The following is a 14,339-nucleotide window of genomic DNA, read 5'->3' as shown; positions in this document are numbered from 1 at the left end:
GAGTGTATATCCTTTCAGTTTTAATTAAAATTTTGTATTCGGATTTACACTATTTGGCCCTTCCTTTCTTTTCTCCATATTAACATTATCACCTAATCCATCGAATGCTGGTTTGAGGGATCCATCCACGGAACACCTCACCCCTCCTAGGATCCATAGAATCATCTACATTCTTGGGACTCCCCACACCTTCCAGGACCCGGGTGCCAGTTGGAGGAATCCAGCCATCCGTGAGATCACAGACACCCACAGCCACTTACCACCCAAGCCTTATCTGACCCAATTCGGCGTATGCCCTGTCGGGTCCACCACATCTGGTAAGCCTTTTCTTCTCCCAGTGGTAGTGAGCTGATTTGCCTTTTTTTGGGACACTGGAATTACCTGTTTATAATATGTCTACATAAGGACTACATATTGTTACCTTTTAGCCATAACATCTATATCAGGACTTCCTACCTATGAATAGGTCTTTGCATAGGTGATCCCCTTCACTGTATACCTACCAATCTATTGTCATTTATGATATGGTTTAGCGCTACACTGTCTGTTGTTTCTTTCCATATACACTTTGTTGGTTGTGTTAGCTGCTTCTTTTGTCTCTCTTGTGAGCAGCGCAGAATTATTTTGCATATATTCACCGTTGCCGAAGCACCTGCAAAACGCTTCGGCATCAGCGCTTTTCAGGTGCATTTAACCCTTTCTTTGGCTGCTAGCGGGCGAAAATCGGCGCTTAAAACAATGGTAAAGCACCGCTAAAACTAGCAGCGCTTAACCGCTAACGCAGCCACGCTGTGCGTGTGAAGGGGCTCTAAAAAAGACTCCACTTTCCCTGAAACATTGCTATAACATATATATTTTATTGTTACTTCCCAATTTGTTATTATGAAAACCTAAAGTTATATTTCAATTTGCAGTCAGCTATTATTTTCTGACAAAAAATTCAAATACAACATTGTTTCTTGCAGCAATTGGGGGCGTTCTGTACACTGTATATGTACAGTATTCTCCTGAAATACCATTTCCTGCTCGTGGGTCTGCACACTGCTTTACCAGCAATTTTTCCCCGATTACTCCTCTGGGACTGCTCATATAGATCCTACCACTTAGAACACAAAAAAGTAATTGGAATGCATATGTGTATTTTTACAAAACAAGCAGTAAAAAGCTGCAATTAGGTTTGCTAAATTCCTTGACATGGTGAGGATTTTTATCAGCGAAAATCAAATTAAAAAGGAAACTAATGGCTTTGGTCAATTTTTTGTAAAAGAAATCTGTACAAAGATAAAATGCAATTATTGACCACTACTTGCGACTATGCTGATCTACATATGTTGGTAGTTTCTGAGGCACTAACTTGTATTCTGTATACAGACCAAATAGCAATAACAAAAAGAAACATGCACAGAATATACCATACATTTTAAGCATATAAACACCACAATTTTACACAGTGCTTAAAGTATTCCTAAATATTAAATATTTATGTTGCTAGGATTAGTAAATAGATAGGAAGGTATATTGTATTTACTTTTTTTTTTTTTACATTTCTTCAGTTGCTTCCTGGTTTCTGGCCTAAGCCAAACTGATGTATTTTTTTTAAATCGCCTCCAAAATGTCACTATGTGGAAACCCTGCCATCGCAATTGGCATGCGCGCTTCCACTTTGAAAAACGTTACAATGCACCTGTGCCTCGGCGCTCAGGAAGCTATAAAAAGGTACATTCCGACATAATGTGATTTTACATTGTTCCAGCTAATAAAAGGTTTACTTCTCAAAAACAAGGTGTGCTAAATTAGAATTACTGTGAAGAAATCTATAGGTTTAGGGTACATTAGCATGTTAACTCTGAAAATTACAATAGATGTTGGTTCCACAGTTTGTTTAATACAAGGCACAGACATTTGTTCTAAAGAAATGTGTATATACACGAGCTATGAAGGGCCTTTAATTGACAGTATTGTCTTCTAATGTCTTACTGCTATTTAAGTAAAGAAAGAAAAAGGTTCCCAGCAGAGGCTTCAGAAAGTACAAGATCCCTGCAAATGGCTTTATAGATTCTGGTTGTAGCATAGCATGGTGCTCAGATTTCATGTAATTTGATGGAATGGCCCTATATGAGAGATATGAAAGACTAAGTATGTGACACACGTGGAAAACTACAGGCCCATTTTATTGATAAATGTGAATGTTAAACCATATACCAAAATCCAAGACAACAAGTTGCTTCCCTCCCTACCAAAACGGACCTCACTTGATTAAGTTGTTTTCATCCTGGGTCAAGAGGCCGGGGATAACACACTGAAAGCAATACATATTTACCATTGGTTAATGGTGACAATGGGGCTATTTCTTTCAGGATGCTGAAATAGAATTCGATTGGGTGGCCTGGGATTAAATGGAGATGGCTCTCTGCTTCTAATGCCCCGTACACACGGTCGGATTTTTGCCAGACAAATGTGCGATCGGAGCGTGTTGTTGGAAATTCGACCGTGTGTGGACTCCATCAGACTTTTTCCATCGGATTTTCCGACACACAAAGTTTGAGAGCAGGCTATAAAATTTTCCGACAACAAAATCCGATCGCGTCAATTCCGACCGTGTGTGGACAATTCCGACGCACAAAGTGCCACGCATGCTCAGAAGAAATTCCGAGACGGAACAGCTCGTTCTGGTAAAATTAGCGTTCGGAATGGATAGAGCACTTTCGTCACGCTGCAATCTTTAAAACTGTTTAATACAGCGCACTCTCTTCTTCTTTATAATGCAGGAAGAACGAAGTAGTCTTGCTGCCGATAGTCACACAGAGTTCTCACAAACTTCTTTCTTTATTATTTATCGTGATTCCCTCAATATATTATGATTTGTGACATCTGACTAAAAATCTATATAATTTTTTATGTGTTTTTTTTTTTTTTTTTTTTTTAAACCCTGATGTGATTTTTTAAAAATGTTTTTGGTTTGTATTTTTTTAAAGGCTGATCTTGTTTTTTTTTTTTTTTTTTTTTTTTTTTTTTTTTTTTTTTTAGTTATTTAACATCCTGAATATTTTTGTGTGCATTTTGTGTGTCAAGTTACCACAACACCATTATTATCTTGTATTATTTAATCTCAAGGAGGTTGCTTGGTGTTGGTGTCTCTTGTTAATTTCACATTGTATTTTTGAAATGTACCCGCCTCCTCACAAACAAACTGTCCTTTTTGAAGGAAAACACACATAGGCGGGTATAATTGAAACCAAAAAACCTTTATTAGGGGCTCATAACCAAACAAAGAGGGAGGCAACGCTGGAGAAACAGCAGAAATTGGTGAAGCCTTGGACCCCCAGGGCACACATCAATTATTTTACTGCAAAATTGGTGGCCTGAGGAGTCCATGTGTAAGGGAGTGCAGTCTGGTCCAGAAGTCCCAGAGATCATGAAAGCAGCAGATGACATCTGTGTCCCCAGGCTGTGGTATTACAAGAGGCTGCATATTTTGCCAGACCAAACTGAACCCAGGGCCATCACTCTCTGGTCTTCCTTCCACGCTTCCTTCCTGGCTGTGGCTCTGGTGTTGGAGATGTGGCAGGAGGAGGAGTAGGACCTGGAGGAGGAGGAGGAGGAGGAGGACCTGGAGGAGGAGGAGTAGGACGAGGACTATGTGTGAGGTGACAAATGTGGGTAGCACATGTTATTTGGCCCCTTAACCCCTTATTGAGAGCTTCCAAAATTAAGGACTCACACAGGAGTCGTTGGCCCTCCTCCATCTGCATCATTTTGCATGCAGTTATGCCAGCAAAGTCCTCCTCCACACTGTGGGGGCTTCTCAGGGCCTCTGTAGCCTTCCAAAAGAGGCCTATAGCAGCCTCCTCCAGGTTATTCCTCTTCCTGCCACTTTGTCTTTGAAGGTGTAGGGGAGGGACCTGGGTATCAGGCAGCCTGCTTGGCCTGGCCACCAACGTCATCTGCAGCTCCTGATCTCTGGGAATCCTGGACCTTCTTGTGCTCCCTTAGATAAGTGCTCCTCAGGCCACCAATTAGGATCTTCAAATAGGTGGTGTCTGCCGTGGGGATCACTGGCTTCACAAATTCCAACAAATTATCCAGCGCTGCCTTCCTCTTTGTTTGGTTCTTATATTCAGGGTGGTTTATCTCCCATAGACAGGGCAGCTCCCTGAACATATCAATGAAGATTGCCATAAAGTCCTACTCCTTCAAGATATCCATTTTCACTGCAAGACACAACACAAGACAAACCCTAATGTCAGCCTAAAGTCTTCTAAACTTGTGCAAATACAGGCCTCAATCTAAAAGCAGTAAAGGCCCAATGTTAAATCTTACCTTCGCAATCACGATCGGCGCCTCCGTTTCTCCTTCCTCCGCTCAAAGTACACGTGTTACGCTTAATAGACACTGCGCATGCGTGAAACTCCGCCCGCATTTGACGTTCTTTCTAGTCTATTCCCCATCCCTTCTCATTCGGCGTAGTGGGGGAAGAGCACATGGCGGAGACACAGCAGGTGCGTGCTAACTACAGCAACGAGGAGGAGGAGGAGGAGGAAAGCCCGGAGCCTGAAACGTCTGGATCCAGAAGAAGATTTAAGGCATCAAATATGTCCTTTGGGGAGATGTTGGACATCCTGAAGAAGGCCGACTATGACGGGAAGTATGGACCTTACCCCAACCCCAATGTCAGAAAGGCCAAGATAATGGCGAAAGTGGTCAAAAGTCTGCACCGGAATTTCGGGGTACGACGATCGTAGGATCAGCTCAGGAAGCGGTGGTCGGACCTCAAATTAAGAGAGAACGAGCAGTACAGAAAGATCCGGAGAGTGCTGCAAAAAAGTAAGTAGCTGTGCTGTGTTCCTATTCTTTAGGTTTATTACGTTCGTGCTGCTCCATGTGCTTTTCTTAACTGTTATCCAGTTTAAAATGGCAACTTTCATGTTCATGGGCACATTATTCGTTCATATAAAACATTGTTCGTTCAGCCTAGAAAACACCATTGTTTTGGCCATATGCATTTGCCCACATTTTTTATGGCCTACTTGTCTGCAAATAATTTGGTTGGGTAGATGGGTTTGTAACTATATTGAAATGCAAACTAGATTCTGTGTAAGGAAAGGACACTCAGCAGCAGTTTTCACATCTGGACGCTGGAGCACTAGTGTGGGACACAAGAACACCCTTTTTATTAGGGGGCCCACACAGGTGCTCCAGTGTATACTATAGGGGTGTCTCCATCTGTGAAGCTTGTACTAAACAGGTAAAGTATTGAAGCTTGACAAAGGACACTAAAAATTCTACATCTTGGAACTCTGCCAAAATAGACAATTGTACCCCACTTCCAAGCAATGTTTCATATTCCTATTTCTGCCATCAAATATCTGTGTGCTAAGTATATATATATATTTTTTTACATAGGGGATAAAAGACTCGGACGACACCCCTTATCCGAGGAGACCACAGACCCCCCACCTCTGGAAGAAGGGGAAATCCACCCGAGCCAAGCAGAGCAGGAGGAGGAAGACGTGGTGGAAATTGGCACAACAACAGGTGAGTGTCTGCGACCACAGGCTCAGGTAAGAGATGGATGCCGGCATATTTATAATACATGGTGTGTTTTTGTTTCTATCTTTTTAGGTGATCGTGATGTTGTGGATCCAGATCCTTTCACCTCGGAAAGTGCACAGATCCTGATCGGGGAGATCATGGGGTGTAATAGGGACTTGGAAAACATCCTTAAAAACATCAATGACGTTCAACAAAAAATGAAGAACATCATTGATGTTTTAGGGAGAGTTTAAAACCCCTCAAAATCCCTTTTTTTTTTTTTTTTTTGCACTTTTTGTGAGCTCAAAATTAATACCTTTTTTTGACATATTTGCCAAATTTTGAAGAGGCACGCAGTGTGTCAACATGTGCTATCTGCCATCACGGGAGATCAATGGATGCGTTTTGGGGGTGCAACCCCTTCCTCAATAATAAAGTAGCTGTGAGTAAGGGGTTGCACCCCAAAAACACGTCCCTTGATCCCCCCTGATGGCAGATAGCACATGTTGACATTCGGCAATTGGTGTGCATCTTCAAAATTTGGCTTTTCTAGGGGTGACTTCAGCCCATCTGAACGCAATATCAAACACAGTTTATAAATACTCATGTCTGATATTGCCTTCAATTTCTACCAAATATGAACTTTGTAAGTTCAAGATTTGTGTCTTTCTTGTTGGTTTTAAACATGCCTGTTTTATCTTAAATGGACATTGCTACTTTTTCTAATGTGACCCCAAAAATTGTTATACAACAAACATGTTGGTTTGTTTTAAAAACACTCTGCTTTGACTGACCTGCGAATACAACTTCCTGCTTTGTTGCAAGAAATGGATCACTACTAGTCTGTTTCAAATTTGAAAGTTAACTACTCCAAATCATACGCTTTTAACATATCTCTGCCAGGAGCAGAGGTGGCCAAGAGGGATCCAACTTCCATCAGTCCTGTCAGATCTCTATTGTCGCGAACTACCAGCCCCTGTTAGTGCAAATCCAACAAGATTCTAAAGCCTGGAATAAAGCATGCTATTCCTGGTTCAGGAGAGCCACAATTTTGAAAATAAATGTTCCATCTAGTTTACTTTACACACTTTGCCCTATGCTTTTTTTTCTTCTCTGAAGACCATGATGACTACATTTTTATGGAATGGGAAAACTCAAAGAATAAGCTTTGCACCTACAACTCTCCCTAACCATAAGAAAGGCACTGGCCTTCCAGATATTTAAAAATATTACTTGGCCTGTCACTTAACAAGAATTGTGGACTGGACCTTGCACCATTTGTTGAAAGATTGGAGATCAGTGGAACAATCTTGACGTTCCCAATGGGTAATGCCCCATTGTTACTGTCGACTTCATCTCCAAGCTCTGAAAACCCATCTGCTTAAAGGTTTTGTGCTCCATGTTTTCCACCTCGCAAGCAATGCCTCTTCCATTTCTTTGGTGAAAGGTCCACTCCCACCACTTAGGTACAATCCAGAATTCCCCTGGGCTAAGTGGAACATTTATGTAAGAATATTGGCCTACACCAAACATGTTGGCAGGTCATTTCTTTAAAAAGGGGCCACTTCTTGGATCACACAGCATGACCTTCTCACTAACCTATTCATCCAGTACTTTTGTGGGCTTACTTCCAAGTCAGGCACTTTTTTAATGCCAGGAACCTTACCCCCTTTGAATCAATATGCATGTCAGGTGCTCCCCAGAAACACGATTTCTTTCAATTATCTTAACTTATTCCAAAACTCATCTTCATATTGAAATACAGCAAGCCCGAATGAGATTTGGGTGGTCCATTGTCTGAGGAACATTGGGACTTAATCCACTTGATGATCCACAAAATTTCCTTTTGTGTAAATGTGCAAGAGAGTGGATTTAAATTAAAAGCTAGTTGGTACCAAACACCATCCACAAAACATTAATTCTACCCTGAAGCAACTGATAAATGCTGGTGTTACAAAGCAGATGTGGGAACCCTGATCCATATTTGATGGAAGTGCACCTCTCTGCACCCTTTCTGCCCGGAGGTTAACCACATAACCTTGTCCATTTTTGATTGCTCCTCCTGCTGCATCATACCAGCTTGTCCCAAGGTCAATATTTTAAATCCCTAGAGATGCACATGGTGAATGTGGCTAGACAATGTGTCTCAGTTCAGTGGAGAAAACTACAATCATCTATGATTGCGGTTCTCTTGCATTAACAAAATTTCAGATATGGAGAAACACATATCACTCAAGATAGTTACCCATTACATGAAGACTTGGGCTTGCTGATTGCAAGATCCACATCTAAATACACTAATCTGCTACAAGGCGATACCTAGAGAATTGATACGAAAAACTTTTTGATGCTCTTGCGTTAAATCATTTTAGGGAGCATTTTGGATGCTTCCTTGCTCAGATTTTCCATTATTTCCTTCTTTCATTACTACTCAGGCAAACATGACTATCAGGGGTGACGTGTCTCTTTCGAATTTGCAGAGGTAACCAATCCCAATATGTTTTCATACTATACCTATTTGCATCACTGGAGTACATATTGCAAAATGAGACTCATTGATGAAAGGAGTGAAAGTGCTTTATTTTTTTTACACTATGCTAAGGTTATAGATGTACTCTCAGTTATGCTTGTTATACCTCATGCTGTACCTTGGTCACTATGCTTGTTATTGCCTTGTATGTTGAACTTTCTCAATAAAAAAATTAACGGGGAAAAAATAACGTGAACGACTTTACGTGATCTTATTAAACAGTCTGTAAAGTATTTATGAGCATGCCTTACCTGTGTAGAATAACACATATTCTGCCTTTGACTTTGTAATATGGGTATAATGACCAATTGGTTTTTCTCCATTAATTTTCCAAATTTGGCCAATACGGTCACCACTTTTCACAGAGAATACGGCACTATGTAGCTAAAAGGAAACACAGAACATCCCTGAAATTTGAATTGCATTTACAGGTAAACCAAATCTATATATTTTTTACAAATGGCCATCGAAAACTGTAAATAAAAATTTAAAAAGGCTCAATGGTCACATACTGTACTTATTAAACATGTTTTTTTAATAAAATAATTTGTTTCCTTGACTGCTATCAGGTAGTATGTTTCTATGACACGTTATAATGTTGTTTTGTAGTGATCAAGGCTCCTATGCACCATATCCAACACCTCTGTTCCAGCTAAACCCAGACCGCTGTTCAATTGTACCCACATTCTCCAGCAACCATCCCTCCCACAACAGCGTCTAAGCTTCTCCATTTACCAACCTCTACATGAAACAGTAGCTGCAATTATGCATGTCTTATATGTCAAACTTATGGCGGTAAAATTTTAATTATATAGTTTATACAGTAAGTGATAGAGTCAGGGAGAGTACAGAAGCATCATATGCCATATGTGTCTTCATAGCCCAACACAATTTTGTGATGCAGGGAGAAATGTAACAAATACTTACAGTCATTCTAAAGGCATATTTTTTAACCACTTCAATACAGGGCACTTCCCCCCTTCCTGCCCAAGTCAATTTTCAGATTTCAGCACTGTCGCTGTTTAAATGCGCGGTCATGCTACACTGTACCCAAACAAAATTTTTATAATTTTGTTCCCATAAATAGATGTTTCTTTTGGTGCTATTTGATCACCTCTGCAGTTTTTATATTTTGCCAAACAAATAAAAAAAGACCGAAAATTTTGAAAAATAATTTTTTCCTTTGTTTCTGTTATAAAATTTTGTAAATAAGTATGTTTTCTCCTTCACTGAAGGTCAATGATGAGGCTGCACTGATGGGCACTGATGAGTGCGGATGAGGTGGCACTGATATGCGACAATGATGGGCACTGATAGGTGGCATTGATATGCAGCACTGATGGGCACTCATAGGTGGCACAGATGGGCACTGATAGGCGACAATGATGGGCACTGAAAGGCTGCACTGATGGGTACTTATGGGTTGCACTGATAGGTGGGCACTGATGGGCATGGGTGGGCACTGATAGGTGGCACTGGCAGGTGTTGCTGGTGGGCACTGATTGGCATCATGTGTGGGCACACATTGCCACCCAAGGCCACCAGGGATGCCGTACCCGGTGGCCATCAGTGGTGGCCAACCCTGGTGGTCCTGGGTGGGCATCCGCGGGGGGGGGGGGGGGGGGGGGGGCTGTGCTGATAAACAATCAGCACAGACCCCAGGCGAGTAGCCGATCAGCTCTCCTCTACTCGCGTCTGTCAGACGCAAGCGAGGAAAAGCCGATTAACGGCTCTTCCGGTTTACATTGTGATCAGCCGTGATTGGACACGGCTGATCACATGATAAAGAGTCTCCGTCAGAGACTCTTTACCTAGATCAGAGTTGCGGTGTGTTAGAGTGACACGCCGTAACAACAATCGCCATGATGCGCACCCCCCGTGGCTTGTTATCCTGATCACGTCATATGACGTCCGGTCAGGATAACACAACCACTTTGCCGCCATCATTTTGCTATATGGCGGGCGGCAAGTAGTTAAAGTAAAATAAAAAAAGATGGTATACTGACCTGCTCTGTGCAATGGTATTGCACAGAGTGGTCCTTTACCCCCTCTTCTGAGGTCCGCTTTTCTCATGTGCCCCAATTGCAAGTCATGTGCTATGGAGGAACCTATGCAGGCGCGCTCTGGAGTCGGGCTGTGTGCGTCCATGGACACACAAAGTGTGGCTCAGCCACACCCCCCACTTCCTCCTCACAGGATTTGACTGACAGTTGCAGGAGCCAATTGCTCTCACTGCTGTCTGTGTGTCCTGTGAGAAGAGGCAAAGAGGAGAACAGGGCTACAGCCAGGCCTCTGGTAAGTGTTTTGGAAAGGGGTTGCAGGGACCTGGTTGCCTTTACAACCACTTTAAGTTTCTAGCTCTCTCCCTATGTGGCATTATTATTGCTCCCCTTATCCTATGGAGAAGAAGAATAGAGAGAGGTGCTCTGTTCAGGGATACTATAGCTAAGCAGACCTTTAATGCAAGAACAAAATAAAAATCAGCATTTTCATAAACCAATGGGATCTTTCTATTCTGCACTTCACATTTCAGTAACGATACAGCAGTGAGGTGATGGACAAAGTAACAACTTGGCTCAGTCCTACGCTGCCAGAAACATGACACACATTTTACTGCTACTGAGGGAGCAGTGAAGGAGCTGAATTGGGCAGAATGGGAGTAGCAACATTGGATAGTGCAATTTACGTAAGCAATCCTGCCCCTATTACCAGCGGCATAATTGCTTGGTTTGATATGGTACTTACAGTACTGTGTAAAAGTTTTAGGCAGGTGTGAAGAAATGCTGTAAGGTAAGAATGTTTTCAAAAATATATATTTTTATTGTTTATTTTTATCAATTTACAAAAGAAGAAAATAATACAACTCTGAATCAAAATTTGGTGTGACTACCCTTCAAACCTGCACCAATTTGCACTTGGTATAATTAGTTCATTTGACAAATCAGGTTTTGAAGCATGAAGACCTGAATTCCAGCAAGGTAATTAGCATTTTCCAGATGAAGAGTATTACACTATGTGGAATATTTTTTTTATTTCCTGTACACTACTGCTAATCCTGACTCTCTGGCTGAGTTGGATTACTGTGGAGTCTCTGTTAACTACTAAAAGGAGTTTATTTTTAACCACTGGACATGCTTCTGGGTTTTAAATGAAGATTGTCCTCTTCCATGATGCCAGCTTTTCTAATGTAATGAGCGTTTACTGACCACACTTATTAGGGGGTCACAAGCACTCTGGTGGTATTTCTTGCATGAGAGTGGATGGTTTCACTTTGGCTATCATAGGAGTCTTTCTATTTCCATCACGGCTTGTGGGATTGAAAATTTGACTGTTTACACCAGTCATCTCTCTTCTCCTTTTGGACATTTTATGGACTCCATTTATGTTTATAGTCACAATTTCATTACACTGTATGAATTTTACTGGTCACCATTGACGTTTATAGGTTATTGATGACAGTAGTCACAATTGTATTACACTGTATCAGTTTTAATATAGTGGTTGCCAATAATGTTTACAGGGTACTGATAATAGCAAATGGGCCGCACTGGTTGATTTATATACAGCATGGCAAGACTGAGCACAGCAACAAGACACAAGGTAGTTATACTGCATAGCATAGTCTCTCAGAGACAAAGATTTCAAAGCAGACTGGGGTTTCAAGAAGTGCTGTTCAGGCTCTTTTGAAGAATCACAAAGAAACGGGCAGTGCTGAGGACCGTAGATGCAGTGGTCAGCCAAGGAAACTTAGTGCAGGAGATGAAAGACACAACGTGCTTGCTTCAATTCAACATCGGAAGACATCCAACAGTGCCATCAGCACAGAACTGGTGAAAAACCAGTGGGACCTAGGTACACCCACCTACTGTCTGGAAAAGTCTGGCGAGCAGACGTCTTTATGGAAGAATTGCGGCCAAAACACCATACCTCCAACATGGAAACAAGGCTAAGTGACTGACTATGCACAAAAGCATAGGAACTGGGGTGCAGAAAAATGGCAGCAGGTGATCTGGACTGAGGAAAAATGTGAAATCTTTGGTTGTGGCAGGAAGGGCTGCGGTACAATAACGAGTTTCTGCAAGCAACAGTGAAGCATGGTGGAGGTTCCTTGCAAGTTTGGGGCTGCATTTCTGCAAGTAGAGATGGAGATCAGGATCAATGGTGTCCTCAATGCTGAGAAATACAGGGCAGGTCCTTCTTTAACATGCCATACCATCAGGGAGGCATGTGATTGGCCCCAAATTTATTCTGCAGCAGAATAACGACCCCAAACCTACAGCCAATGTAATGAAGAACTATCTTCAGCGTAATGAACAAGGAGTCCTGAAAGTGATGGTCTGGCCCCCACAGAGCCCTGATCCCAACATCATCGTGTTTGTCTGGGATTACATGAAGGATTTGAGGCAGCCTACATCCACAGAAGATCTGTGGTTAGTTCTCCAAGATGTCTGAAACAACCTACCTGCTGAGTTCCTTCAAAAACTGTGTGCAAGTGTACCTAGAAGAATTGATGCTATTTTGAAGGCAAAGGGTGGTCACACCAAATATTGATTTGATTTAGATTTCTCTTCTGTTTATTTACTTTTAATTTTTTCATTTAGAAAAATGAACTATTCATTCGATTTCTAAAAGCATTCTTGATTTACAGCATTTTTTCACACCTGCCTAAAACTTTTGCACAGTAGTTTATATACTGTATACACACACATATACAAACATTACATGCATTTTTTTTTGTTTTTTTTACTGGACAGAAAAAAGAGAGGTTGAAACTGTGCATAGGTGAAAAATATGTGAACAAAGGATTATACAAAGCTGCGAGTTCCTGTATGTAACACAAACACAAAGTAAACAATTTGGGAAAAATGGAACCGCGCTAGTGAGAAAACTAGTGTCCATACAAATAACATCTGTCCATCATTTGAGTGAAAAACCAGGTAAGGTGTATATGGAACAAATATATTGTACAAATCACCAAATATATACATTAAAACATTAAGTGAACAAACAAAAGTGCATATTCCATGTGCAATCGTGAAAAAATGCGAATTAGAATTAAATATATAAGTCCATGTAAATATAATAGGGTGAATCACCCAGGTGTTAATTGGAATGTGATTAAAGTCCTGATGAGTAGGGATAAAGTGTTTGATCCACCACCACCAATGAAGACACTGGCCGCTTACCAGAGACCCATGACCCCCCCATTACAGAGGGTCTGAGTAAGCTGTTAAGACTGATTGCTCCGGACCACCATCAAAGGACCAAATAGTAGCACTGCGATGGAACATCAGGGGCCTCGGTATAGGATGGATTGATTTCACAGTGGTGGAACGTCAAACTCTCAGCAACGTGGTTAACCATAAACGGAAAGAGAGCTCCGATAGTGTAAAATCAGAGTTTATTGAGCAAAAAATATTAAACACTCACATGTAAATTCAGAATGTTGAACGACTAGAAAGAAGTCTGGAGCACTGGCTGGATGCCCGCAGACAGCCCGTCCTGCTGGTACACAACAGCGATGGGAGGTGACGCAAACACGTCGCTCCGCCCTACGTGGCGTTTCGTAACAGAATTAAGTCTTCCAGTGCCCCTGGAAGACGTAATTCTGTTACGAGACACCACGCAGGGCGGAGCGGAGCGACGTGTTCGCGTCACCTCCCATCGCTGTTGTGTACCAGCAGGACGGGCTGTCTGCGGGCATCCAGCCAGTGCTCCAGACTTCTTTCTAGTCGTTCAACATTCTGAATTTACATGTGAGTGTTTAATATTTTTTGCTCAATAAACTCTATGATTTTACACTATTGGAGCTCTCTTTCTGTTTATGGTTAACCACGTTGCTGAGAGTTTGACGTTCCGCCACTGTGAAATCAATCCATCCTATACCGAGGCCCCTGATGTTCCATCGCAGTGCTACTATTTGGTCCTTTGATGGTGGTCCGGAGCAATCAGTCTTAACAGCTTACTCAGACCCTCTGTAGTGGGGGGTCATGGGTCTCTGGTAAGCGGCCAGTATCTTCATTGGTGGTGGTGGATCAAACACTTTATCCCTACTCATCAGGACTTTAATCACATTCCAATTAACACCTGGGTGATTCATCCTATTATATTCACATGGACTTATATATTTAATTCTAATTCGCATTTTTTCACGATTGCACATGGAATATGCACTTTTGTTTGTTCACTTAATGTTTTAATTTATATATTTGGTGAATTGTACAATATATTTGTTCCATATACACCTTACCTGGTTTTTCACTCAAATGATGGACAG

At 41.6% G+C, this 14,339-nt stretch overlaps 1 protein-coding gene across 2 annotated transcripts in view; it reads right to left on the bottom strand.

Annotated features, from left to right (window-relative positions):
* The window catches only part of FAM234A (family with sequence similarity 234 member A), a 165,370-nt gene that overhangs the window by 39,222 nt on the left and 111,809 nt on the right, over positions 1–14,339 (bottom strand). For both annotated transcript variants that reach the window (XM_073633050.1, XM_073633051.1), the window contains one exon: positions 8,314–8,446. In XM_073633050.1, the coding sequence (XP_073489151.1) occupies positions 8,314–8,446 (133 nt within the window). The remainder of the gene's footprint in view (positions 1–8,313; positions 8,447–14,339) is intronic.

This window comes from Aquarana catesbeiana, linkage group LG06, assembly GCF_042186555.1.
Source record: "Aquarana catesbeiana isolate 2022-GZ linkage group LG06, ASM4218655v1, whole genome shotgun sequence".
Classification (NCBI taxonomy): domain Eukaryota; kingdom Metazoa; phylum Chordata; class Amphibia; order Anura; family Ranidae; genus Aquarana; species Aquarana catesbeiana.
The sequence above is the reverse complement of the archived record's forward strand: the minus strand, read 5'-3'. Positions and strand labels throughout refer to the sequence as shown.